General features: G+C 38.5%; 1 protein-coding gene across 10 annotated transcripts in view; it reads left to right on the forward strand.

The window, feature by feature from the left end:
- The window catches only part of FAM13A (family with sequence similarity 13 member A), a 337,328-nt gene that overhangs the window by 106,499 nt on the left and 203,324 nt on the right, over positions 1 to 27,505 (forward strand). For all 10 annotated transcript variants that reach the window (XM_069593719.1, XM_069593720.1, XM_069593713.1 and 7 more), the window contains exon 5: positions 23,727 to 23,880. In XM_069593719.1, coding sequence (XP_069449820.1) covers positions 23,727 to 23,880 — 154 coding nt within the window. The remainder of the gene's footprint in view (positions 1 to 23,726; positions 23,881 to 27,505) is intronic.

Here is a 27,505-nt window from a genome sequence, read left to right on the forward strand (position 1 = left end):
TTAATTTGTATTAAATTAATTTTGGGGAGTGGCCTAAGAGCTTAAATACCACACTTACTTTTCTTTCCTTTTGAGATTATGTTCTGTATACTGGGTGACTGATTTACAGTGTGAATTTTTAGAGCAAAATTATTTACTACCTAGGAACTACCTGTGTTCAGATGGATTATATGAGTATTCTGAACCTACCTTGGATTTGAGAGGTGTTTTAGATGATGCTCTGCTGCCACAAAACTGAAAGGAACGAGAAAGAGTAAGCAGCATCTGATCTTAAGAAAATCTTTGTGAAAGTCATAAATCTTTGAGGGATATTAAAGAAGCACTTTGGAGTTTCTTGAATTTTGACTGGCAGACCGCGATCCTGATGGGATTTGAATCAAGAAAATAGTCAGAAAAGAAGAAAATGTTGGAGATGGGAAAAGCAAGTAACAGCCTCTGTTCCAGAGTTGTCATAGCCTAAGAAAGTTGTAAAGCCTGAGAAAACTAAAGCGGAAGAGAATTACCTCATACAAATGGCACAGTATGGACAACTAAGTGAGAAGGTATCAGAACAAACTTTAATAGAAATCCTCGAAAAAGTAAGCCAACAAACAGAAAAGAAAACAACAGGTAAATTCAACAGAAGAAAAGTGATGGACTCTGATGAAGATGGTGATTATTGAATTTGTCTAGAGACTGGAACTAAACAAAATAACTCTAGGACAGATAATACTTGTCAGAAATTAAGATCTGGTGGTGTGTTCACTTTGTTTATTGTCTATATACCTTTTAAAAATAAATTTGTTATGCAAAATGGAAAAAAAAAACACAACTGCTTTTGAAAGCAGTTTGGAACTGCTGCTGTTTTGCATCCCATTTTGTTAGTTGTTTAAGCCTATTGAACTTTGCTTCTTCCTGACTCTTTACCCCAGCCCACCTGTAAATGGCCTTAGGGCAGGAATATGACTTGTCCATCTTAGAAGTGTCAGTGACTTGCCTAGCTTCCAATACTTTGATTGCTAATTGGATGAATGGTTGGCTTTATGGATGGATGGATACCTGACATTGTAATGCTTAGAAAAAGTAGCATAGCTCTTCTTGGACAATAGCATTCTCCTGTGTTCCTCTGGACCACCCCTCCTCCCCAAAAAATCAGATGAAGGGAGTAAGTTCATGGTAGTGAAATCAGTTTTCATTGTTGCTCCTGATAAAGTATCTGCCTTTTCTGAAAATTGACAAAATACTTTGGTTGAAGAATATAAAAATACATAGCACCTCAAAAGGTTTTATATATTATACAGACTAAGTTGTCTTATTTTAGATTCTTTTAAGACCCACTTTGACTTAGTTGTAGGTAGATCAGTTAAATTCAAGAAGTCTAACATTTTATTCTTTTTTAATTTTTCAAAGAAGTGAATAGCCTCCCTAAATGTTCACGTCATTTGTGAATATTTTGGCTCATTTTGGTTAGGTAAGGCTGACTCCAGAATTTTTGCATCATTCTTATTTTGTTCTTTCTTTCTTGCTATTTAAACCCTTGGTTGCTGTTTAACACTCCTGTATAGGAGGCGGCAAGGCACAATAGCCGAAAGGTGGAAGCAACCCAGGTGTCCACTGATGGATGAATGGATAAACAAAACGTGGTGTATACATGCATACAAGGGAATAGTCAGCCTTAAAAAGGAAGGGTGTTCTGTCATTTCTGATAGCATGGATCCACTTAAAGGAGATTACACCCATGTGAAATAAGCCCACAAAAGCACAAACACACATATGGTTACAGTTACATGAGGTACTTAAAATAGTCAAATTTATAGAAATAGAAAGTAGAACATTGGTTACTAAGGGCTGGGGGCACGCACAGGAAGAGAAGAGTTGTTTAATGGCTGTAGAGTTTAGTTTTGCAGGATGAAAAAGTTTGGGAGATCTGTTTCACAATAACGTGAATATGCTTATACTCAACCTCTACACTTAAAAATGATTAACATGGTAAATTTTACATTATCTGTTTTTACCACAATTAAAAAAAAAAAGAGGAAGCAGGGAGCTGAAATTTCAGTTAGTCAGGTTTGCTTCTTGAAGAAAGTTTTCTGGAGTATTCAGTGGGCTAAGGTTTAGAAGAAAGCACACATATCTACACGTGTATGCATGCATGCTAAGTTGCTTCAGTCATGTCCGACTCTGTGCAACCCCATGGACAGCAGCCCACCAGGCTCCTGTGTCCACGGGATTCTCTAGGCAAGAATACTGGAGTGGGTTGCCATTTCCTTCTCCAATATCTGCACATACTGCAGGGCAAAACAAGATGAGGGTGGTCATCATTTCCTTTACTTTTTACCATGTTTTAGCTAAAATTCATGAGACTTTTGGGGGCTTCCCTGGTGACTCATGGGAAAGGAAATGGCAACCCACTCTGGTACTTTTGCCTGGAAAATCCCATGTATGGAGAAGCCCGGTAAACTACAATCCATGGGGTCGCAAAGAGTCGGACAAAACTGAGTGACTTCACTTTCACTTTCTTTCTGGTGATTCAGATGGTAAAGACTCCGCATGCAGTGCAGGAGACCTGGGTTTGATCCCTGGCTGGGGAAGATCCTCTGGAGAAGGAAATGGCTACCCACTTCAGTATTCTTGCCTGAAAAACTCCATGGACAGAGGAGCCTGGCACGCTGAGACAGTCCATGTGGTCGCAAAGACTTGGACACAACTGAGTGGCTAACACTTTCTTTCGCTTTCACTGTCATGAGACTTTTGCCAGTTTATAACTAGATACCATGACGCTCAGCAGAAGATGGAAACAGTTTATTTCAAAATATTTTAAAGGTGATTTTGAGACTCTGAGAAGTTTTCTTACTCTTTTGATAATCAAAATTGTGCATCCCTACTGGGTTCAGAAAATGCCCTGATACTATAGCAACAAAGGATTCAAGTTTCACTTTTCAGTAACATTACAGAATGAGCTCTTGGTAAAGACCATGTGTTTCTTGGTATTTATTTCCCTGTAATCCTTGCCAATGTTTCTTTAGCTTATTTGGAAGCATTCCAGTTCCAGTCCAGGTGTTATCTAAGTCAAAGATGGCTACTTTTGCTATGTGCTGATTTGAGGAGTACCTCTTCTCATAGGAAATGAAATACGTTCTGAGTGCTATTTATTCTGATGCTAACAAGAACATTGGGTGTATTCTTTACACTATGTACTATACACTACAAGCGTATAGTATATATATATATATATACACAAAGAAGAAAATTTTGTGATGCCATTAACACTTTATTTTTGTCAGTTATATTGAGATGTACTGGCATGTAACATTTGTAAATTTAAGATATACAATGTGTTGATTTGATATATTTAAATATTGCAAAATCATTACCACCATAACATTCTTTAATGTGTCTATCATGTCACATAATTCCATTTTTTGTGATGAAAACATTTAAGATCTACTGTCAGCTATATAGTGTATATAGTATAGTATTTTATAATAATAATCACCATGATATACCTTAGATGGAATTCCATTTGAGCTATTACAAATCCTAAAAGATAATGCTGTGAAAATGCTGCACTCAATATGCCAGCAAATTTGGAAAACTCAGCAGTCCTGGCCACAGGACTGGAAAAGGTCAGTTTTCATTCCAATCCCAAAGAAAGGCAATGCCAAAGAATGTTCCAGCTACCACACAATTGCACTCATCTTATACACTAGCAAAGTAATGCTCACAATTCTCAAGCCAAGCTTAAACAGTACGTGAACCATGGACTTACAGATGTTCAAGCTGGATTTAGAAAAGGCAGAGGAACCAGAGATCAAATTGCCAACATCTGCTGGATCATCGAAAAAGCAAGAGAGTTCCAGAAAAATATCTACTTCTGCTTTATTGACTACACCAAAGCTGTTGACTGTGTGGATCACCACAAACTGTGGAAAATTCTGGAAGAGATGGGAATACCAGACCACCTGACTTGCCTCTTGAGAAACCTGTATGCAGGTCAGGAAGCAACAGTTAAAACTGCACTGGAACAACAGACTGAATCCAAATTGGGAAAGGAGTACATCAAGGCTGCATCTTGTCACCCTGCTTATTTAACTTATATGCAGAGTAGATTATGCGAAATGCAGGCTGGATCAAGCCCAGTCAAGATTGCTGGGAGAAATATCAATAACCTCAGATATGCAGATGACACCACCCTTATGGCAGAAAGTGAAGAGGAACTAAAAAGCCTCTTGATGAAAGTGAAAGAGGAGAGTGAGAAAGTTGGCTTAAAGTTCAACATTCAGAAAACTAAGATCATGGCATCTGGTCCCATCACTTCATGGCAAATAGGTAGAGAAACAGTGTAAACAATGAAAGACTTTATTTTGAGGGACTCCAAAATCACTGCTAATTTAAAAGATGCTTGCTCCTTGAGAGCAAAAGCTGTGATCAACCTAGACAGCATATTTAAAAAGCAGAGACATTACTTTGCCAACAAAGGTCTATCTAGTCAAAGCTATGATTTTTCCAGTACTCATATGTGGATGAGAGAATTGGACTATGAAGAAAGCTGAGCACCAAAGAATTGATGCTTTTGAACTGTGGTGTTGGAGAAGACACTTGAGAGTCCCTTGGACTCCAAGGAGATCCAACAAGTCCATCCTAAAGGAAATCAGTCCTGAATATTCATTGAAAGGACTGACACTGAAGGTGAAACTCCAGTACATAGGCCACGTGATGCAAAGAGCTGACTCACTAGAAAAGACCCTGATGCTTGAAGGAAGGATTGAAGGCGGGAGGAGAAGGGGACAACAGAGGATGAGATGGTTGGATGGCATCACCAACTAGATGGACATGAGTTTGAGTAGGCTCTGGGAGTTGGTGATGGACTGGGAAGTCTGGCGTGCTACAGTCCATGGGGTTGTAAAGAATCAGACATGAGTGAATGACTGACCTGAACTGATGCATTAGATTCCTGGAACTTATTCATCGTATAACTGAAAGTGGAAAGTAACTTTTAATTAAATTGAAAGTACACTATAAAGATCCGTTCTGCTTCTTGGAGTAGGTAAGAAGCCATGTGTAGTAGTAGCCTCTGTTGGAAATTTAAGATGATTTAGATAACTGCTCACCCTTAAGATATTAATACTTACAGTCTAATGTAGAGAAATACCTTCATAGCAAATTGAGATATAAAACAGACACTTTTAAGTGTTATAATAGAAGATTAAATGAATTCCTTGAAAATAAGCAGAAGCAGCTAATTTTGATTGGGGTAGAGATACAACTTAGTTGAAACTTGGAAGATAAGTAGATTTTACTAGGTGAAAATGGAGAGGAAACACTCTGCAGGAAAAAAAAATGTATATATATATCATATATATATATGATATATATATATCATGAGTAGAAGCTCTAAGATGGAAAATGTGTTGTTATGTCATAGGACCCTAAGGAGCAGGGGAGAAAATGATGAAAAATGACTAAAAGTGACATGAGATATTTAAACTACTAACATTCTGATCCTGATCACTTTTGGTTGGTATAAAATTTAATACCAAGCCGAGAACCAAGAGTGATATTCTCTGCTAATAATGAGAAGTTTATTAGGTAAGGCACTGAAGTTAATCCTTTAAAGGAAAAATGAGGTTTTCCCCGTCTTCTGCGCTAAAATGAGAACTTGTTGTAAAGTTGAGTTTCTACAAAATCCCCATGTTTTGTTAATGTTAGTAGAACTCCTGTGCATGCCTGCTCTTCTGTTCCATCACTGGGCTTCTAAAGCCATCAGGAGTTGACACTCACCTCACCTCGCATCACCAGGGTACCTCTTCAGAAAAGTAGAATTACAGAAATGGAAAGGATCCAAATACCATTAGGACAAAACTCAGTTTGAGAGTGAGGGGGTTTCCAGAGTGGTTCCGTGCCCAGGTGACAAGTCTAAAACGGCAGTGGCAGCCCAGGACCGCGGTAGCTCTGACTTTGAGCCGAGAGCTCTTCCCAGCCTCCAGCACAGCAGAGAGGCCGGCAGAGGGCTCCCACCACTGTGCGTGGGCCCCACTTACCTCCCTGTTCCCTGACGTGTTTTAGCTCTTCTGTCTAAAGCTGGTCATCTGAAATGCAGTAGATACCCTGACTGCTTCTGCTAGCAATTTAATAAGAGCTGAATGGAGTTACTAACCCATCATTCTTAATCTGCTGCTTTAACATCAGCCACATCCTTGTATAAAAATGAGAGTCATGGAAAATTTCCCTCAGATTTTAGACTGGGGCCCCCCTAAAATCTGGGCCCCCCTCTCCACCCAAAATCTATTAGATCTTTTCTGACTGTGAACCTTTCACAGTGTCTTTGAGACACCAGCACTTAATCTCCCTTAATTCTGGTAGAGGTTTGGAAGACCGCATCTACACCTTTGTCTTTACCTCAGTTTTCTCCTTGTGTCCTCACTATAAACAGATTTTCTATAAAATATTTAAGAAGATATTTTGTTTTAGTATAATATGGCAAATTTTTGAGGACTCTTGACAGGGGCTATAACAGTACCCCAATCTTCATGTTCAAGTATATCAATTCTATCTGATTTATTCATTGTATATTTAATAATAACTATCTTTAAAAACAGTTACTTATTACTTTTTCACTATTTTAGTTGAAGCCATGTGTATAAAATAGATTGAAACATACCTAGTACAATTCTTTTTTAATTATTCGCTCTAATGATTGGTAACTGGATGTTGAACATCTGGATATTTAAAACATCTAAATTCATGTAAAAATTTCTAATTGCTAAAACATTGATTAAATATTATATAGATTTGATTGTGTACAGATTGATACAGTAGTCTAGAATTTTCATTTAGAAAATTTTATATTCATCTAGTGCTTTAAAAGTAGAAAAGATTGAATTATCAATCGGATGAACAGTAAATAATACTGTTTATAAAATCTGCAATATGAGAGGAAAAAAACGGAAGCTGAGGTGCATAATATAAATTGAATACCTAGAAACATGAACATCTTAGTTCTTAAGGGAAACATTCTAGGGAGTGGGTGGAGAAGTTCAGGTACAAGAACAGTAAATTTTGTTTCCATTCAGTTCAGTTCAGTTGCTCAGTCGTGTCCGACTCTTTGCGACCCCATGAATCGCAGCACACTAGGCCTCCCTGTCCATCACCAACTCCTGGAGTTTACCAAAACTCATATCCATCGAGTCGGTGATGCCATCCAGCCATCTCATCCTCTGTTGTCCCCTTCTCCTCCTACCCCCAATCCCTACCAGCATCAGGGTCTTTATCAGTGAGTCAACTCTTTGCATGATGTAGCCAAAATATTGGACTTTCAGCTTCAGCATCATTCCTTCCAATAAACACCCAGGACTGATCTCCTTTAGGATGGACTGGCTGGATCTCCTTGCAGTCCAAGAGACTCTCAAGAGTCTCCAACACCACAGTTCAAAAGCATCAATTCTTCGGTGCTCAGCCTTCTTCACAGTCCAACTCTCGCATCCATACATGACCACTGGAAAAACCATAGCCTCGGCTAGATGGACCTTTGTTGGCAAAGAGATGTCTCTGATTTTCAATATGCTATCTAGGTTTGTCATAATTTTCCTTCCAAGGAGTAAGCGTTTTTTAATTTCATGGCTGCAGTCACCATCTGCAGTGACTTTGGAGCCCAAAAAAATAAAGTCTGACACTGTTTACACTATTTCCCCATCTATTTCCCATGAAGTGATGGGACCAGATGCCATGACCTTAGTTTTTTGAATGTTGAGCTTTAAGCCAACTTTCTCACTCTCCTCTTTCACTTTCATCAAGAGGCTGTTTAGTTCCTCTTCACTTTCTGCCATAAGGGTAGTGTCATCTGCAAATCTGAGGTTATTGATATTTCTCCTGGCAATCTTGATTCCAGCTTGTGTTTCTTCCAGTCCAGCGTTTCTCATGATGTACTCTGCATATAAGTTAAATAAACAGGGTGACAGTATACAGTCTTGCTGCCACTGCTGCTGCTGAGTCGCTTCGGTCGTGTCCGACTGTGCGACCCCATAGTCGGGAGCCCACCAGGCTCCCCCATCCCTGGGATTCTCCAGGCAAGAACACTGGAGTGGGTTGCCATTTCCTTCTCCAGTGCATGAAAGTAAAAAGTGAAAGTGAAGTCGCTCAGATGTGTCCAACTCTTAGCGACCCCTTGGACTGCAGCCCACCAGGCTCCTTGGTACATGGGATTTTCCAGGCAAGAGTACTGGAGTGGCGTGCCATTGCCTTCTCCATACGGTCTTGACATACTCCTTTTCCTATTTGGAACCAGTCTGTTGTTCCATGTCCAGTTCTAACTGTTGCTTCCTGACCTGCATACAGGTTTCTCAAGAGGCAGGTCAGGTGGTCTGGTATTTCCATCTCTTTCAGAATTTTCCACAGTTTATTGTGATCCACACAGTCAAAGGCTTTGGCATAGTCAATAAAGCAGAAATAGATGTTTTTTGGAACTCTCTTGCTTTTTCCATGATCCAGCGGATGTTGCCAATTTGATGTCTGGTTCCTCTGCCTTTTCTAAAACCAGCTTGAACATCAGGAAGTTCACGGTTCACGTATTGCTGAAGCCTGGCTTGGAGAATTTTAAGCATTACTTTACTACCATGTGAGATGAGTGCAATTGTGTGGTAGTTTGAGCATTCTTTGGCATTGCCTTTCTTTAGGATTGGAATGAAAACTGACCTTTTCCAGTCCTGTGGCCACTGCTGAGTTTTCCAAACTTGCTGGCATATTGAGTGCAGCATTTTCACAGCAACATCTTTCAGGATTTGAAATAGCCCATCACCTCCGCTAGCTTTGTTTGTAGTGATGCTTTCTAAGGCCCACTTGACTTCACATTCCAGGATGTCTGGCTCTAGGTGAGTGATCACGCCATCATGATTATCCAGATCATGGTGATCTTTTTTGTACAGTTCTTCTGGGTATTCTTGCCACCCGTTCTTAATATCTTCTGCTTCTGTTAGATCCATACCATTTCTGTCCTTTATCGAGCTCATCTTTGCATGAAATGTTCCCTTGGTATCTCTAATTTTCTTGAAGAGATCTCTGGTCTTTCCCATTCTGTTGTTTTCGTCTATTTCTTTGCATTGATCACTGAGGAAGGCTTTCTTGCTATTCTTTGGAACTCTGCTTTCTCTTTCCTTTTCTCCTTTGCTTTTCGCCTCTCTTCTTTTCACAGCTATTTGTAAGGCCTCCTCAGACAGCCATTTTGCTTTTTTGCATTTCTTTTCCATGGGAATGGTCTTGATCTCTGTCTCCTGTACAATGTCACAAACCTCTGTCTATAGTTCATCAGGAACTCTATCAGATCCAGTCCCTTAAAGCTATTTCTCACTTCCACTGTATAATCATAAGGGATTTGATTTAGGTCATACCTGAATGGTCTAGTGGTTTTCCCTACTTTCTTCGATTTAAGTCTGACTTTGGCGATTAAGAGTTCATGATCTGAGCCACAGTCAGCTCCCGGTCTCGTTTTTGCTGACTGTATAGAGCTTCTCCGTCTTTGGCTGCAAAGAATATAGTCAATTTGATTTCAGAGTTGACCATCTGTTGATTTCCATGTGTAGAGTCTTCTCTTGTGTTGTTGGAAGAGGGTGTTTGCTATGACCAGTGCGTTCTCTTGGCAGAACTCTAACCTTTGCCCTGCCTCATTCCGTATTCCAAGGCCAAATTTGCATGTTACTCCAGGTGTTTCTTGACTTCCTACTTTTGCATTTAGTCCCCTATAATGAAAAGGACATCTTTTTTGGGTGTTAGTTCTAAAAGGTCTTAATAGAACCGTTCAACTTCAGCTTCTTCAGCGTTACTGGTTGAGGCATAGGCTTGGAATACCGTGATATTGAATGGTTTGCCTTGGAAATGAACCAAGATCATTCTGTCGTTTTGTTTCCATTGCCTCACTTCAATTCCAAGGAGCATTATTGAAGTGAAAGTTGTTCAGTTGTGTCTGACTCTTTGTGACCCCATGGGCTATATAGTCCTTGGAATTCTCCAGGCCAGAATTCTAGAGTGGGTAGCCGGTCCCTTCTCCAGGGATCTTCCCAAGAAGCATTAGGAGCTTTATTATTGAATGTGATCTTTTAAAACAGTCTTTCAGCTCTTCATTTATACTAATATTTTATTTGTAGCATGTAAATATAGTACAATCACAGTAGTCATTAATAGGACAGTATTGAAGAAGGAAATGGCAACCAACTCCAGTGTTCTTGCCTGGAGAATCCCAGGGATAGAAGAGCCTGGTGGGCTGCTGTCTGTGGGACCGCACAGAGCTGGACACATTTGAAGCTACTTAGCAGCAGCATACATGGTTATTAGCCCTGACCTCCAGTGATTGCTTTTAATAATAGATTTTTTTAAATAGAAAACTAAATAAGGGGGAATATTATTTATTGCAAAACTATTAGTTGAGGATGTAATATTTGTAGTATATGTGAACGAGATTGGCTGATATGATCTGATGATAATACAGTTAGGTACATTCAGCCCTCAGTAAATAATCATATTCTAAGGTTATTCATGAATCAAACAATAAAGGTCCAGAGAGAGTTTACAAATGAAGCATCTCATCACTCACTGCCTCCTTAAGCCATTTGTTAATGACTTAGTTTAAGATATAGAAGACTTTATGCATATGAAGGTAGTCAATGAAACAAAGCTGAGAAGGATAATTAATTTGTCGACTAGCAAGGCTAAAAATAAAAGATTGAAGACCACTACCAAAATGTTAGATGTTTCTTTCTATCTTATCATAAGTGGAAAAATGGATGGAGACTTAGCAGATTGATACTTAAATTTCTAGTCTGGAACTCTGACTCTCAAATCCGAACTAGAAAGACCTAGTTTAATAGCAATTCCTATGAAAAAGAGTAAAGAATTTTAGGCAATTGCAAGTTCAGTGTAGACCTACACTGTTACTTTGAAAGCTAGAGTGTTACTCTGCATGATATAAAGCACTGGTATGGTTATTTATAGTTTGCAAGGCACTTAAAATTTTTTCGTATTATTGACATACAATTTATATAGTGTGAAATATCCACTTTGGTATAATGTTCTGAGTTTCAACAAAGTCATACAGTCATATCACCACCCCCACAATTAAGATATGGACCATTTCCTTCACTGCAGACAGTTCCCTCATGTCGCCTTTAGCCCACCCTTCTCTTTACTCAAGCCTCTAGTAACCACTGATTATTTTCTGACCCCCATAGGTTTGCAAAGCATTTTTCACATCACTTTTTAAAGTTCTCCTAATGTCCCTACAGCATTTAATATTACCAACATGTCTGTTGTAAAAATGAAGTAACTAGGGTTCAGTCAAGTGATTTTCTGAAAGCTGCACGCCATAAATAGTGGACCCAGGACCTGAACCTGCATTTTCTAACTCGGAATCCCAAACACTTCTTTGATCCTTGCATCTAGCCCTTTGCTCCAAGAGTCCCACCCTCCTTTACATTGTTCAGGTACCTCTGTGTCGTGCTATGCTTAGTTAACACTCAGTTGTGTCCAGCTCTTTGTGATCCTGTGGACTGTATCCCGCCTGTCTCCTCTGTCCATGGGGATTCTTCAGGCAAGGATACTGAAATGGGTTGCCATGCCCTCCCCTAGGGGATCTTCCCAACCCAGGGATTGAACCCAGGTCTTTCCCACTGCAGGCAGTGGCATCTGAACCACGAGGGAAGTCCTCAGTTACCTCTAGGTGGCTCCTATATTAGGAGCCAAGATTTAACATTCACAGTAATGAGCAATGTTTCTCAATCTCTTTTTCATTATCATTCCCATAAGGAGTCTTTTTAAAATTTTTTTCCTAATCACATGTCCTCCACAATCAATTTTTAACATCTTAGATGTACTGTGTATCCATGTGTATACTGAAAATGTCTCTGCTCTTTTGTGTGTTAGTTGCTCAGTCGTGTCCGACTCTGCGACTCCATGACTGTAACCCACTAGGCTCTTCTGTCCATGGAATTCTCCAGGCAGGAGTACTGGAGTGGGTAGTCATTCTCTTCTCTAGGGAATCTTCCTGACCCAGGGGCCAAACCTGGGTTTCCTGTATTGCAGGGAGATTCTTTACTGTCTGAGCCACACAATTTTTTTTTTTTTTTTTTTTGCCCATCCCTCAAGAACCAGTGTGCCTCACTGGGGACAATATAGCCCCCACTGAGAACGCTCAGACTGAAACTAAACTAAAATGATCTTCAACCATTGTCCCATGTCCCATTGTCCCCTGCATGGCACTTGACCCCTGAATGAGTATGAGACACATTCATAGTCACACCCAAATTTTCATCACACTGAAGATTTAGCAAATAGCAGAACAGACTTTTGGCAGGATGTTCATGAAGGTGCCTTAAGAATATGTAGGTAAGTGAAATCAGTCATTAGACATGATCTTCAAATATTATTTAATGTGAAAAGTTAAAATATGGCCAACCTAATTTTTAAAAATAACTTTTTAAATGTTAGCTTTTAACATAGATCCAGACGTCAGCATATAATGTGACAAAGTAGTTCTGCTGAAGAGTAAATATTAATCTTATTTTTATTAAGTGCCCCAGTGGATATAACATATAGCTTTAACATGTTATTAATGTGAATATACTTATTGCAAAATGTATCTTGTGTCATCATTTTATCTGCCTTTCATCATGCATAGCTGAAGAGGAATCTTAGAGGAAAAGCCTTCAGTCTTTCACCACTGAATATGATGTTTGCTGTGGGGTTTTCATATGTGGCTTTTATTGTGTTGAGGTAACTACCTTCCATTCCTAGTTTTTGAGTGGGTCATGAAAAAATGTTGAATTTTGTCAAATTCTTTCTCTGCATCAATTAAGATAATCATGTGGCTTTTTTCCCCCTTCGTTCTGTTGATGTGGCATATTATATTGATCAATGTTTCTATGTTGAAACATCTGTGCAAGAATGAATCCTACTTGGTCATGTACAAACCCTTTTAATAGGCTGATGATTTCTGTACCTAATTTCTGATGAGAATTTTTGCATCAGTGTTCATAAAGAATTTAGGTCTATAGTTTTGGGGGATGTTTGTGTGCTTTGGGGTCTGAAGTTTTACTGTAGTCTCTGTCTGGCTTTGGTATCGTTGTAATGCTCCTCTCATACCATGAGTTACAAACTGTTCTCTGTTCGGTTTTTTAAAAATGCTTGAAAAAGCAATATTACTAATTTTTCTCTAAATGTTTGATAGAATTCATCAGTGAAGCCATCAGGTTCAGTACTAGTTTTAGGTTTATTAAGATTGTCTATTTCTTCATGATTTAGTATTTATATGTTTTCTGTTCTTAAGAATTTGTTCATTTCATCTAGGTTATTCAGTCTGTTGCTGTTTAAATATTCATAATATACTCACCCTTTTTATTTCTGTAGCTGCTGCTGCTACTAAGTCACTTCAGTCGTGTCTGACTCTGTGTGACCCCATAGACGGTAGCCCACCAGGCTCCCCCGTCCCTGGGATTCTCCAGGCAAGAACACTGGAGTGGGTTGCTATTTCCTTCTCCAATACATGAAAGTGAGAAGTGAAAGTGAAATCGCTCAGTTGTGTCCAACTTAGCGACCCCATGGATTGCAGCCCACCAAGTTCCTCCGTCCATGGGATTTTCCAGGCAAGAGTACTGGAGTGGGGTGCCATTGCCTTCTCTGTTATTTCTGTAGAATTGATATTAATATCCCCATTCTCATTTCTGACTTTAGCCATTTGAACCTCCTTTTATTTTTCTTAATCCATCTAGCTGAATATTTGTTAATTTTGTTGATCATTTCAAATAAGCATCTTTTGGTTTCATTGATTTTCTTTTTTGTTTTCTATTCTCTAGTTCATTTCTTTACTGTAAGCTTTATTATTTCCTTCCTTCTGCTAGCTTGGGATTTTTTTTTTTTAAATCTTGGGCTGAAAGGAGATCCAACCAGTCCATCCTAAAGGAAGTCAGTCCTGGGTGTTCATTGGAAGGACTGATGTTGAAGCTGAAACTCCAATACTTTGGCCACCTGATGCGGAGAGCTGACTCATTTGAAAAGACCCTGATGCTGGGAAAGAGTGAAGGCAGGAGGAGAAGGGGACGACAGAGGATGAGATGGTTGGATGGCATCACTGGCTCAATGAACATGAGTTTGGGTGGGCTCCGGAAGTTGGTGATGGACAGGGACACCTGGTGTGCTGCAGTTCATGAGATCGCAAAGAGTAGGACACGACTGAGCAACTGAACTGAACTGAGTTCCTTAAATTGTAAAGTTAGGTTTTGGATTTGAGGTCTTTTTTGTTATTTAATGTGTTTATAGTTGTTAATAGTTATAAGCTCCCTCCTTAGCTCTGCTTTGCTGCATCCCATAAGTTTCAGTTTGTTGTGGTTTGTTTTCATTCATCTCCACGTATTTTCTAATTTTTTTGACAATTTTTCTTTGATCCACTGACTGCTTAAGTGTGTGTTGTGTAATCCCACAATTTTGTGAATTTTCCAGTTTTCCTTATGTTACTGATTTCTAACTTTACCCCCGTTACAGTCAGAGAAGGAACATTGTATGACTTCTTTTAAAATGTGTGTGGACTTAACACATGGTCTATCCTGAAAAATGTCACATAGACACTGCAGAAAAGTGGGCATTCTGTTGTTGGATAGAATATTCTATACATATAAATAGATCTATTTTATTTGTTGTTTTTTGAGGCCTCTATTTCCTCATTTCTCTGTGGTTATTCTCTCTGTGGTTCTACATGGGGCATCGAACTCTTTCTGGCTACTATTAAATGATCTGTTTCTCCCTTCCATTCTGTCCATTTGTCCTTCCTATACTTTGATGGCCTGTCATTAGAAACATAAATATTTGTAATTATATCTTCTTGCTGAATCGAAGTCTTCATTACTATATGATAACCTTCTTTGTTTCTTGAAACCTCTTTTGATTTAAAGTCTGTTATGTCAGATATTTTGCTTATTACTGTATGAATGGGATATCTTTTTCCATCCTTTTTATTTCTAACCTGTGTCTCTTGTAGACAACATATGGTTGGATCATGTATTTTTACCCATTCTACCAATCTCTGTCTTTTGATTGGAGAGTTCAATCCGTTTATATTTAATTACTGATATGGAGGGACTTTCTGTCATTGTGGTGTTTATTTGCTATCCTCCTTATAGCTTTTTTCTTCCAGTGTTACGGAGATGTAATTGACATATAGTGCTGCATAAATTTAAAGTATACAGCATAATGGTTTGACTTATATACTGTATACATTATGATTACCATAGTAAGTTTAATAACATTCATCTCATATAGATAAAAAAATAAAAATAGTTTTTCCTTGAGATAAGAGCTCTTAGGATTTATTCTGTTAAAATATTTTTATATAACACACAGCAGTGTTAATTATATTTAACATGTTTTACATTGGGCTTCCCTTGTGGCTCAAACAGTAAAAAATCTGCCTGCAGTGCCAGAGACCTGAGTTCAATCCCTGAGTCAGGAAGATCCCCTGGAGAAGGAAATGGCAACCCACTCCAGTATTCTTGCCTGGAGAATCTCATGGACTGAGGAGCCTGGAGGGCTACACGCCATAGGATCACAGAGAATCAGACATGGCAGAATGACTAACACTTGAATTTTTGTTGTATATTATATCCCAAGTACTTACATATCTTAGACATGGAAGCTTTTTTTTTTTTTAATTCATTTCCTACATTAGTATTCTCTTTTGTGTTAAGTTGTTGTCTTTTTTTCTTTCCACTGAAATGTTTCAGTTCTTTTCTCATTTCCTTTTTTTGAACATCCTATGGCTCTTTTCCTTGTGGTTACCATAGGAATTACAGTTACTGTCCTAAAGTTTTAATACTCTAATTTGAATAAATACCAGTTTTACTCCAGTAACATACAAAAGTCTGCTCCTTTACAGCTCCAGTTTTGGTGGAGTCTTTAAGGTTTTCTCTATATGATATCATGTCATCTGCAAAGAGAGACAGCTTTACTTCTCTTCCATTTCAGTGTCTTTTATTTCTTTTTCTTGACTAATTGCTCTGGTTAAGACTTCCAATACTATTTGAATAAAAATGGTGAGAGTGGGCATCCTTGTCTTGTTCCTGATCTTAGAGGAAAAATCTTTTAGCTTTTGCCCATTGAGTATGTTGTTAACTGCATGCTTATCATATATGGCCTTTCTTATCTTGTGGTACCTTCACTCTGTGCCCACTTTATTGTGAATTTTTATCATAAATGAATGTTGAATTTTGTCAAACGGTTTATCAGCGTCTGTTGAAATGATTGCTATTTTTGTCTTTCATTCTGTTAGCATGGTGTTTCTCATTGATTAGCAGGTGTTACACCATCCTTCAGTGTCTGGAATAAATCTCATAGTATGATCCTTTTAATGTATTGTTGAATTCAGCTTACAAATACTTTGTTAAAGTTTTTCGCATTAATGTTAATCAAGGATATTGGCCTGTAGTTTTCTTTTCTTGTGTCCTTCCTTGTTTTGATATTGGGGTTACTGATAATTCTTTTGAATCACTAGTCTCTTAGGTTTGCAATTACAAACCAAAGTTACAGTAAAAAAAACTTTTAAACTAATATTTTTTTTGTACTCTAAGTGTAATTTACATCTCTTAAATTAGAAAACAGAAAGTATAGTTCCAGATCATTGTTACAATAACACAAGCTCTTAAAAGTGCCCATGTATTTAGCTTTATTGAAATATTTATTTCTCCATATAGCTCTATTTACTGCCTTGCGTCCTTCCATTTCTCTGTGCAGGATTTCCTTGAGCATTTTTGCAGGGCAGGTTTGTTGGTCACCAACACTCTTAGTCTTTGTTTATCTGGGAATGTCTTAATTTCTCTGTCACTTTTGAAGGATATTTTTGCTACATATAGGTTTACTAGTTGACAGTTTCTTTCTTTAGCATTTTGAGTATATCAGTCTCTGGCCTCCAAAGTTTCTGATGAGAAATCTATTGATAAACTAATTGAGGATCTCTTGTGTGTGATCATTCACTTCTCTCTCATTGCTTTCTAGATTCTGTCTTTGCCTTTTCAAAGCTTGAGTATAATGTGTCTCTGTAGGTCTTTGAGTCCTTAGAGCTTCTTAGATATTCATATGCATTTCTTTCATCTTGGAATTTTCAGTCATTATTTTTCAAATATTTTCTCTTTTCTTCTCCTGGGACTCTTATGTTGTGTATATTGACTCACTCACTGGTGTCCCATAGGTTCGTTAGGTTCTGTTTGCTTTTCTTAGGTCTTTTTTTTGAATTCCTGTTCCTCAGACTCACTAGTTTACATTGTCCTATCCTCATGTTCACTGATTCTTTCTTCTGCCTACTGAAATCTGCCTTTGAATCCTTTTAGTGAATTTCTCATTGCAGTTACTGTATTTTTCATCCCTAGAATTTCTTTTGGTCTCCTTTTTGGGTTTTCTCTCTCTTTATCGATACTTCCATTTTGTTCACACATTATTTTCTTGACATTTTCGACATCTTTCTTTGGTTTTTTGATCCCCTTTAAGACAGTTGTTTTACAGTCTTTATCTAGTATATCTTCCATCAATTCTTTTCCTAGCACATTATCCGTTGATTTATTTTTTCCTTGAATGAGCCATATTTTCCTGTCTCTGTATACCTTGTGATATTTTTGTTGAACAGAGGTCCTTTAAATCAAATAATGTAGTAACTTTGGAATTCAGATTCTCTTCCTTCCCCAGGGTTTGCTGTTTCTAAAGTTCTTGTTGACTTGTTTTTGTTTTTATTGTTATAGACTGGCTTTTTACCAAGATCAACTGTACGTGAGACCTTAAGGTCTTTTCAGGTCTGTTTTGAGCCTTTCCCTGGGCATGCACCATCACTTTCTAATTTTCCCCATATACACAGATGTTTTTGAATGTCCTAATTTTTAATGTCGGATTCCCAAAAGTGTGAAAAGGAAAAAAAAAAATCTTAAGTGTCAGAAAAAAAGGGTGCAAGCCCTTTAAATCTCCTAGAAGTCACTTCAGCTAAGAAGGAGGGCTTTACAACAAGGGAGAAAGATGCAGCCGCAATGGCTGCCCACGTTTTTGCACCTTAGATGCAACAGTCAACATTCAGAGCACAGATCCCCAGTATTTGGAAGACAAGATCCTTTTTGCTTATCCTGGCTCCCACAATCTATATGCAGGCTGCTTAAGGAATATGAGAATATCTTCCCGCCACATGAATGGGTTGGGGAAGAGTGGCTACTCTGCTAAGAACTAAAATTGACCAGAATTAACTGAAGTTTACTGTCTGCACCTTCCCCAGATGTTGTAAACCTTGAGTTCCAGAAAATCTTGAGTTTCAAAATATTTCATCAGACAAATTCTGCTGGGGTAATTGTTGGTTAGGTAGTGAGACAGATTTCTGGTGCTTTCTACTCCACTATCTTTCCAGAATCCTCCCCTTAACATTTTTTTCTTATTTGCTTTTGCCTGGGATATTTAAAGACTGGTAAGTGTAAAATTGATAAGCTTTTATCAGTGGAAATAACCATATGGCAGAAAGTTATAATTGCCAAAACTATTTCCAACAGACTGGTGCATTATTGGTGCAGAGGGTCTTAAGGAATGCATGTATCCTGTTACTTAATTGAAGCTTTAGCATTACATCTGACTAAAGAAAAGATACTGCAATAAAATGATTGAGAGTAAGTATATCATATAGAACACCTTGAACCTAATTTCAGAATAAGACAAAATGTGCAAAAGTTTCTTTTGTTGCAACTGATGACTGTTCACTAGCATATCTCAAGACTGGCTGTGACTTTCTGATTGAGAAAGGCATCCTGAGAGGATGAAGTTGAAGAGAAGTTATTTGCCCCAACATGCTTAACATATAATGATGGAACAAACACAGGAGAATAACAATAGACGTTCTGGTTCAAACAGGATAAAATTCAAGATGAAGAATCTAAAAAGTCACTGGCTAATGACATTTCTGATATCCAGCCCAGCCAATATTGGAAATCTAATGACTAAGTTTCAAAGCCTGGGAATACTTCTCCATGGTTTTCAGCTTCACGCTCTTGGTTCTTGGTTCTGTCTTCTGAGACATCATTCATTTTTGATGAAAGGCAGCACATGTTTGTAGCTGAGTAACTTAGCCTCTTCCTGCCAATTGAATTTTGGAAATCTAATGGCCTCTTTTCATTTTACACCCATTTTTTCCCTTTCATTCCAAGTTGGCAGTGTTTTTGCTGAAATAGGTTTCTCAAAAACTTACAAGTCTTCTGTGAATTTCATTGATATTCACTCTGTTAGAAAAGAGACATATTCTCAGATCTTTCCAAGATAATCCTATCTCTATTTAAGGCTCATGCTAAAATGAATGACTTGACAGGCAATGCCTTTAAATTCCTGGAGGCTCTCTGGTTTAATTGAAAGGATTGGTGAGACACACCCTTACTCACCTTTGTCTAATGGAATAATCTGAACTTTTCATGTTTCTGAGGTTTTAGCAAAGGTTCTCATCATCACACACTCAGCCTTTTTCATCGAGCTTACTTTCCTGACAGTGAATCTCTTAATTTCAGTGTCTTTTGCCATCTGTGTGGCCTCCCTGGTGGCTCAGATGGTAAAGAGTCTTCCTGCAATGCAGGAGACCAAGGTTTGATCCCTGGATTGGGAAGATATCCTGGAGTAGGGAATGGCAACCCACCCCAATATTCTTGCCTGAAGAATTAATTCCAAGGACAGAGGAGCCTGGCAGGCTACTGTCCATGGAGTCACAAAGAGTTGGACATGACTGAGCAACTAACACTTTCACTTTCTCTGTCATCTGTCGAGTTGATTTTTAAATCAAGCCTTATTTTCTTTTTGGGTTTCCCTTGTGGCTCAGCTGCTAAAGAATCCACCTGCAATGCGGGAGACCTGGGTTCAATCCCTGGGTTGGGAAGATCCCCTGGAGAAGGGAAAGGCTACTCACTCCAGTAGTCTGACCTGGAGAATTCCATGGACTGTATAGTCCATGGGGTCGCAAACAGTTGGACATGACTGAGCAACTTTCACTTCACTTCACTTATTGTCATTTTAGTTGGCAGTTTGCACCCCAGTTTCCCTCCTCTCCCCTGACCCCCTCTTTCCCCTGCCTCTGATTTACCATAAGTGGCAAAGAGAAATCAGGTGGCACTTTTACAGCATCGCTTGGAAATTTCTTGCTCTGTCTATACAAACTTGTTGCTCAGAACTGTGCTTCCCACATAACTGCAGAATACAATTAATTGCACTTTGCTTTCTGCCAGCAAGTGAGGCTCTCTCTTCCTCCAGTTTCCAACAGCATGTTTGTTTCTTATTGTCTTCTGTTAATGGACACAGTGGGTCAGTCCATCATCCCTTGAAGTGCTTAGGCAATGAATACACCAAGTAGTTTTGATTAAAACAGAAGTATTTATTATCTGTGACAAGTTAAGAGACAGGGTGATGGCTCGCCAAACATTGTCTCCCATAACAGGAAAATGAGTGACATTTACAACTGTGAGTGCATACATTTTCATGACAGAGTGAGTGTAACCTTCTGTTTACAGGTGGAGTTCTAGATGGGCTTGCACAATGCAACAACATCTCAAACATAGTCACATGTCCAAAAATGGTAGCAATCCCAGCCCTTGAGGTAGAGATTTTAACATTAAAATGAAGCAAAAATCACTCTAGGTTGACAAAATTCAGGTACCTAGTTGAGTGAGGTCATGAGGGTCAGCAGAGGTCACCGGCATCATTCCTTACGCTCCAGTTAATATGGTGGCTCAGTGCTTGAGGGGATTTGGATCCTACAAAACAATTCAAGAATGTGCTTCAGACTCTGATCTGTACCTTTGGAATAGAAATGGTAGTCTTTATGACTAGTTTATTATCTTTCCTGTGGTTACTTCTCCTCCTTAATAACAGTCATTTGTTCCTGCCTTCTTTCTTCTACTTAAAAATCATTATTTACCAAGACCTAGCCCTTGTTTCCATATGAAGCCCCAGGAGGCCATAGTTCATCTTTTTCCCAGTCATCAGTAAACAGAACACAAATGGCTACTAAAATCCATGCTCCAGTTCTCAACCTAAATTTGTCTAGCGTGTGTTTCAGCTTCTTTCATTGCCTATTATTTGACCTCACTCCTTCCTTATTACTGTCTGGCTAGTACTTCTGAACTCTCACCACCAGTGTCTGTAAAGTCCAGATTTCAATGAAAACTCTGTTGAAGGCATTTAGGCTTTCTCTGTCATGCCAGTCAAATTCTTACAGTCTCCTCTCACTATCCAGTTCCAAAGCCATTCCACATTTTAGATATTTGTTATAGCAGCAACCCACTTCCAGGTATCAAACTCTGTATTAGTTTTCAATTGTTGTACAACGAATCACCACAAATGTGGTGTCTTAGAACAACAAAAATTTGCTATCTCATGCTTTCCATGGCTCAGGTGTCCAGGCACAACCTAGCTGGGTCCCCTGCATTTGGTGTCACAAGGCTGAAATCAAGGTAACAGCTGGGCTGCATTTTTATAAGGAGACTTGAGTTTAGGTGGCTTCCCTGGTGGCTCAGACAGTAAAGCGTCTGCCTACAATGCGGGAGACCCAGGTTCGATCCCTGGGTCAGGAGGATCCTCTGGAGAAGGAAATGGCAAGCCACTCTAGTCCTCTTGCCTGGAAAAATCCGTGGACGGAGGATCCTGGTAGGCCACAGTCCATGGGGTCACAAAGAGTCTGACATGACTGAGCGACTTCACTTTTCACTGACTTTAGGAAATTACTCACTTTGAAGCTCATGAGAGTTGTTCACAGACTCATTTTCTTGCAGCTGTACAAGGACCCCAGCTTCTTACTGGCTGTGAGCTAGAGGTCTCAGGTCCACATTAGGCCCCTGGTATGTGGCACTCTCACAGGCCCTCTCTGAATGTGCAGCTTATTTCTGCAAGAGCAGAGAAGAATCCTCACTCCAGTCTGCTAATATTGAGTCTTAAATAATGTAATGTAATCATGGGAGTGACATGATATGACTTTTGCCGTATTCTCTTGGTCAGAGGCAAATCACAGGTACTGCCTACACCTGAGAGGAGTATAAGAGTATGACTCATTGGGAGTCACCTTAGGGTATGTACCCCAAAGGATGTATAGGAGGCTGAACAATGTCCCCTCAAGACAGCAAGTTTAGAAGCCTTGGAAACTGTGAATGTTGCTGTATTGGAGGTAAAAGAGGGAATTTGCAGTTACAGTTAATAGAGACCTTTGTAGTGTGTGCTCAGTTAGTCATGTCTGATTCTTGCAACTCCATGGACTGTAGCCCACCAGGATCCTCTGTTCGTGGAATTTTCCAGGCAAGAATACGGAAGTTGGTTGCCATGCCCTCCTCCAGGGAATCTTCCCGACCCAGGGATCAAACTAGAATCTCCTGCATTTTCTGCATTGGCAGACAGATTCTTTACTACCTGTCACCTCAGAGATCTTCAGATAGAGATTATCCTGGATTATTTATGTGGGCAGTGAGAGTCAGACAATACTGAAGTGTCTTAGCCCCAGCCCAAATGCAATCTCATGTATTCTTATAAGGGGGCAGAAGGAGATTGGACATGTACACAGAGGAGAAGGTCATGTAAAGGTGGAATAAAGAGAAATTTGAAGACGTTGGCCTTGATTAAAGATTAAAGTGATGTGGCCACAGCCAAGTAATGCTGCCAGCCATATTCTCTCCCTTGAGCTTCTGTGGAGTGTATGGTTTCTTTCCGGTAATACTGATGTTACTCTTCTGGCCTCTAGAACTGTGACAGAATAAATTTCTTTTTCAAGCCACCCAATTGGTCATAGCTTTGTTGCAGCAGCTGTAGGAGATTAATACAGATGGATATTAATTGATACATCTTTGTTGCTTTTTTATGTATTTCACTCAATCAGGTTAAGTATCTCAAGATTCTTGACTGTCCATGTGTTTTCTTCTATATGAGTTTGTCAGTTTGTCTCTTCTCTCTCTTTTTTAAAAATAATTATTCATTTTCTTATTGATTAGTAAGAATTCTTTAGTGTAATTACTAAATCCTATACCCATTACCTATGTTACTGAAGAGCTATTTCTTTCAATCTATAGCTTGTCTTTCCTCTCTCTCTCTCTCTCTCTCTCTCTCTATGTATATACATGTATGTATATAGTGTCTTCTGCATTCAGATTTGTATACTTTTTTTTTTAATTATGGAAAAATTTAACATACCCCAAAGAAGAGCAAATAGTAATAATACTTCTTCCATGTGCATAGTCTTCAACAACTACCAGTAATTTTCCCAGAAGTATCTTATCCTTTCAAGTTTTGTGCCTTTTGTGAATTATCTAAGAAATCCTTAAATAAAGATCATATTGCTATTATTTGTGTAACTGAGTGTTTCTAACATGATAAAACTCATTCTTTTTGTCATAACACTTATTCTTTCTAGCTTTTGCTTTTTAAAAAAATAAATGTGAATATTTTATGTGTAACAGTTTCTAATATGTACAAAGCATTATTGATTGTACCCATGTTAACCTATACCTTCTTCCTGAACAGCATGTACTTTTATTATTCAGCACAAGCTATTAATTCAGATCTTGGGAACTTGCCAGTTGTCCCAACAATACCTGTGTGTCACCACAGAGCTTATTGAAAATCCTATGTGTCCTTTTAAGAAGGCTGATCAATGATTCAGGAAATGTATAAGCATGAGTCAGCTGTGCTGGCATTGTGCTATTATAAAGTAATTGCTCTCAATTTTTTCCCCTTATTTCTAGTGTGCCACCTGGGCTTGAAGGTGTGAAAGAACAAGATCTCTGCAACAAGATAATGGCTAAAATACTAGAAAATTATAATACCCTGTTTGAAGTAGAGTATATGGAAAATGATAACCAGAGGTGTGAAAACCTGGCAAGGCTTATCGTAGTAAAAGTAAGTCAACTTTGATATTTAATTTTTAGTATTGCCAATTTTGAATGGTAATCATTCTGTCATAAAAATTCCTTATGAATATACCTTCAGATGATTATTCCTATGTTTATTGAGTCCTTTTTATGAAATCTGTTCTTTGTATTATTTGTTAAACTGATACATGTTCTTCCAAGACTGAAGAATAATTGTGGTTTGATGTTTCCTTACTGCTGTAAAATCATCTCAAAAGCACTTCCGTGAGCCCAGTGCTGTGGTTAGTTGTGTGCACCAGATTTTTATGGAAGTCTGATGTTACAATAGGGATACGTGCTTAAGTCTGTGTCCACCAGTGTTAGCTTACTGAGTAAGCTGCAGATTCCTGAAGACAATATTATTCTGTATTTTTGTCTCTCTTGTGCCTGGCGCACTTCCAAGTTCAACTTCAGATTGAAAGTCCCATATATATGGTCCTTGGTAACTATCACCAGTACCAAGAGTAGTTTTAAAACTGATAAAGGAATCTTGACAATAGTCTCTAAATCTTTTTATATGTTGGCTAATAATTTACCTTTTTCACATTAGGTAAATTCATGTAAGTCTCTACAGACTTACTATTGAGAGTCAGAGGATAATCATCCAAGCCAAGTGCTTTAGGTAGGGACTAGAGGGAGGGCATCTTATTTCTTTCTCATTCATATTGAGCTAAATCCTGATGGAACTGATAGGGGAGGTTCCCCAGGAGGTATCCTGAGACTTAGCACATTACAGACCACGCTGTACTCTTGCTGATTCCCATGGCCTTCAGTGGTAAAACTGGAGGCACTTGGTTTGGGCACCGAAGGGGTATTTTTCATCTCTTCTTCCAGCTGAGGCATGACTTTGAAGAAAAAATGAAAAAACAAGGGGTATCATGTGGCACTCAACCAAAACAGCTAAAAGAAGGCCAAAGTGAGCTTTTCTTAACGAGGACTTATGTGTGAATACAACAGACTCCCTGTAAGAAACGGTGTACGTATGAGAGGAATGCATTTGATGGGAATCTTGCCAACCTGATAAAGAGAACTTTAAACTAAAATTTGTGGGAAGGGAAGAACAGTGCCCAGATACAAGGAGCTGCTTTGGAGAATACCAAGTGTAGCCTAAGATGAAAGTAACATGGTAGCTGAGAAAATATCAGGGATTCACAAAAGAATATTTTAAAAAAATAAAAACCTGTATCAATTTTGCTATGAAAAATAATTTTAAATAGAAAAAATATACCTCAAATATGTTTCTTTAATTCCAATAATGCTTTCTAGAGGGTCTCTTTTTAAAATATTAAAAAATGATTGACATTGTTTCTGCTGTATCTCTGATAAACACTTTTTAACATACATATGTTTTAACTATGGCTGATAAGATAATATAGTAAACCTAAAATATAATAAAAATAAATTAGTATGATTTTGTGTGCAAGACAAAATTATTGCTAAGATACCAATAATCACTAGAATATATCAACAGGAGCTTAAATGTTGTGTAAATAAAATAGCACCTGTTGAGATCTTTGGAAGAGAGCCCTGTTTGGAAATCCTTGAGCTGCTAGGTTTAAATATGAGCACACAAGAAAGATAAACTAATAATACTGAATGACCAAATATGGATATCTCAGGTGGATGAATATGACTGCTACTCTCCTAATGCAAGTTTCACATCTGGCCTAGAAGCAGATAAGTGTCCTCATTGGAAACTCCATGTCTATATGTTGAAGCATCATTCTGTTAAAGCAGAATATTTAATGCGTTTTTTTGCTGATCTTGCTAATAGTCTTATCTCTCATATGGTAAATAAAGCAACAAGGGAGTGTGGTTTTCTGGACTTAATTATAGCCAATACAGATGTAGTGGAAGTTATGGAAACTAGTTTAATGGGATGGACCAGGGCCATTTTAAGATCCGTAACAATAACGAATACATTAACTAAGGTTAGATATGTATACCTGGACATTGTTTAGAAAGCAGATTTTTCTAAAATTCCCAAGATCATAGAAACATTTGGAATAAGCCAAAAAGAAGCTGGATTGAAAAGGGATTGGGAGGTTCAGAGTGGTATTATTAACATACTGGTAAATGGAAGAGCAACAAAGAAAAACAAGGTTTCATTCTCATGAGCGCAGCTTTTAGGATATAGCCAAAAAGAGGAAACGGGCACAGAACAAGTGATAAACACACTGAAATGAATGAGACATGAAACATCTGAGCTGAGAATAAACTGAGGCTCATGAAAAGTACTGAGACAGAGAAAAGGGTTTTTAAGGAGGAAAAGTACTAAACATACCCACTGACACACTTCTGTGTGCCCCAGGGGAGGACACAAAGTGTTAGATGTTCTCAGGTCCCTTGTGGGCTAAATGAAAATGGGGGCCCAGACAAATATAACTTTGGATTCATTTGGACCTGGATGAAGGACTTTTTCTGAATGTTGGAATGTAGGTTGCTGTTTTGTTCAGGGGTGGTCTCTATAATTGTTTGTGTCATTCTCAGTATTTTAATAATTGGATTGAACAAGTGCATACTTAGCCCTTTTGAGAGTGAAATAAAGCTGGAAGAATAGGTGAGACGCTGGATGGCTGGATATGTAGACCAAGGAAATGTGTGTGTGTGTGTGTGTGTGTGTGTGTGTGTACAGCCCTTCCCCTATTCTTCCTTGCTTAACAAGAAAAAATCACGTGCTTTATTTGAGCCTGCAGCAATGTGCTGAGGTCAGACAGGCCCCTCCCTCAGCCCCAACTGTTGGATAAATCATAAATGGTTCATAATACTATCCTCTTTAGTCAATGATTGACTAAATTGTGTCAACTGTGACACAATTCAGGTCAAAGAGATGAAAGGGAAAGTGTGCTGGGGGCAGATGGCTTCTAAGAAGTATTTTCATCCCTGATTACAGAAAAGAGATTGCCTCTGGGTGGAGTTATCCTGCTTTCAGATGTTCTCATGAGAAGACAGAATGCAGGGTACCATTGCCCCCTCCTTTTCCCCTGATGAATGTGCTGCTGATTCACTGAGGTTGGCAGCTAAAAGAGAAAAAAGCCTCAGTTCCTCATCATTGCTCATCTGCTGAGCCAACCCTCAATACACATACCTCTGAACTTTCAGTTACACGAGGGAAGTAAATGCCCATATAAGATGAACTACTTTTAGTTTAGCTGTCTGTCTCTTGCAAGAAAAACATCATGTCTCACAGAATCAGTGCAGTTGGACAGTCCTAGGGTTAGTTTCATAGCCAAAAGGAGACCAAAATTTTTATTAATAGTTCAATTAAAAGCCATACATGGATTTTACCTAATGTCTAACACAGTATGAAATGTCAGTATGACATGATTGCCAAAATTTGAAAAACAAAAACCCACAGACTGATTTACTGTGTGTACCAATAGTACTTAAAGTAAAGAATGTAGGTCTCCTTGAGCTTGGTATAGGTCAGGCAGTATCTGTAGTATTAATTTTATCTTGAATACTATCTTCACACTGTCCTGACAATCACCACTGGCCATCATTTATCCTCACTAAATATGTATTTGCTGTGGTGACTATCGTTTACTTTACTTATCGTCCTACTGATGACTTCAAAATCATAACTAGCCCCAACCTATCAGAAGAACATTAGA

This window comes from Ovis canadensis, chromosome 6, assembly GCF_042477335.2.
Source record: "Ovis canadensis isolate MfBH-ARS-UI-01 breed Bighorn chromosome 6, ARS-UI_OviCan_v2, whole genome shotgun sequence".
Taxonomy (NCBI): Eukaryota; Metazoa; Chordata; class Mammalia; order Artiodactyla; family Bovidae; genus Ovis; species Ovis canadensis.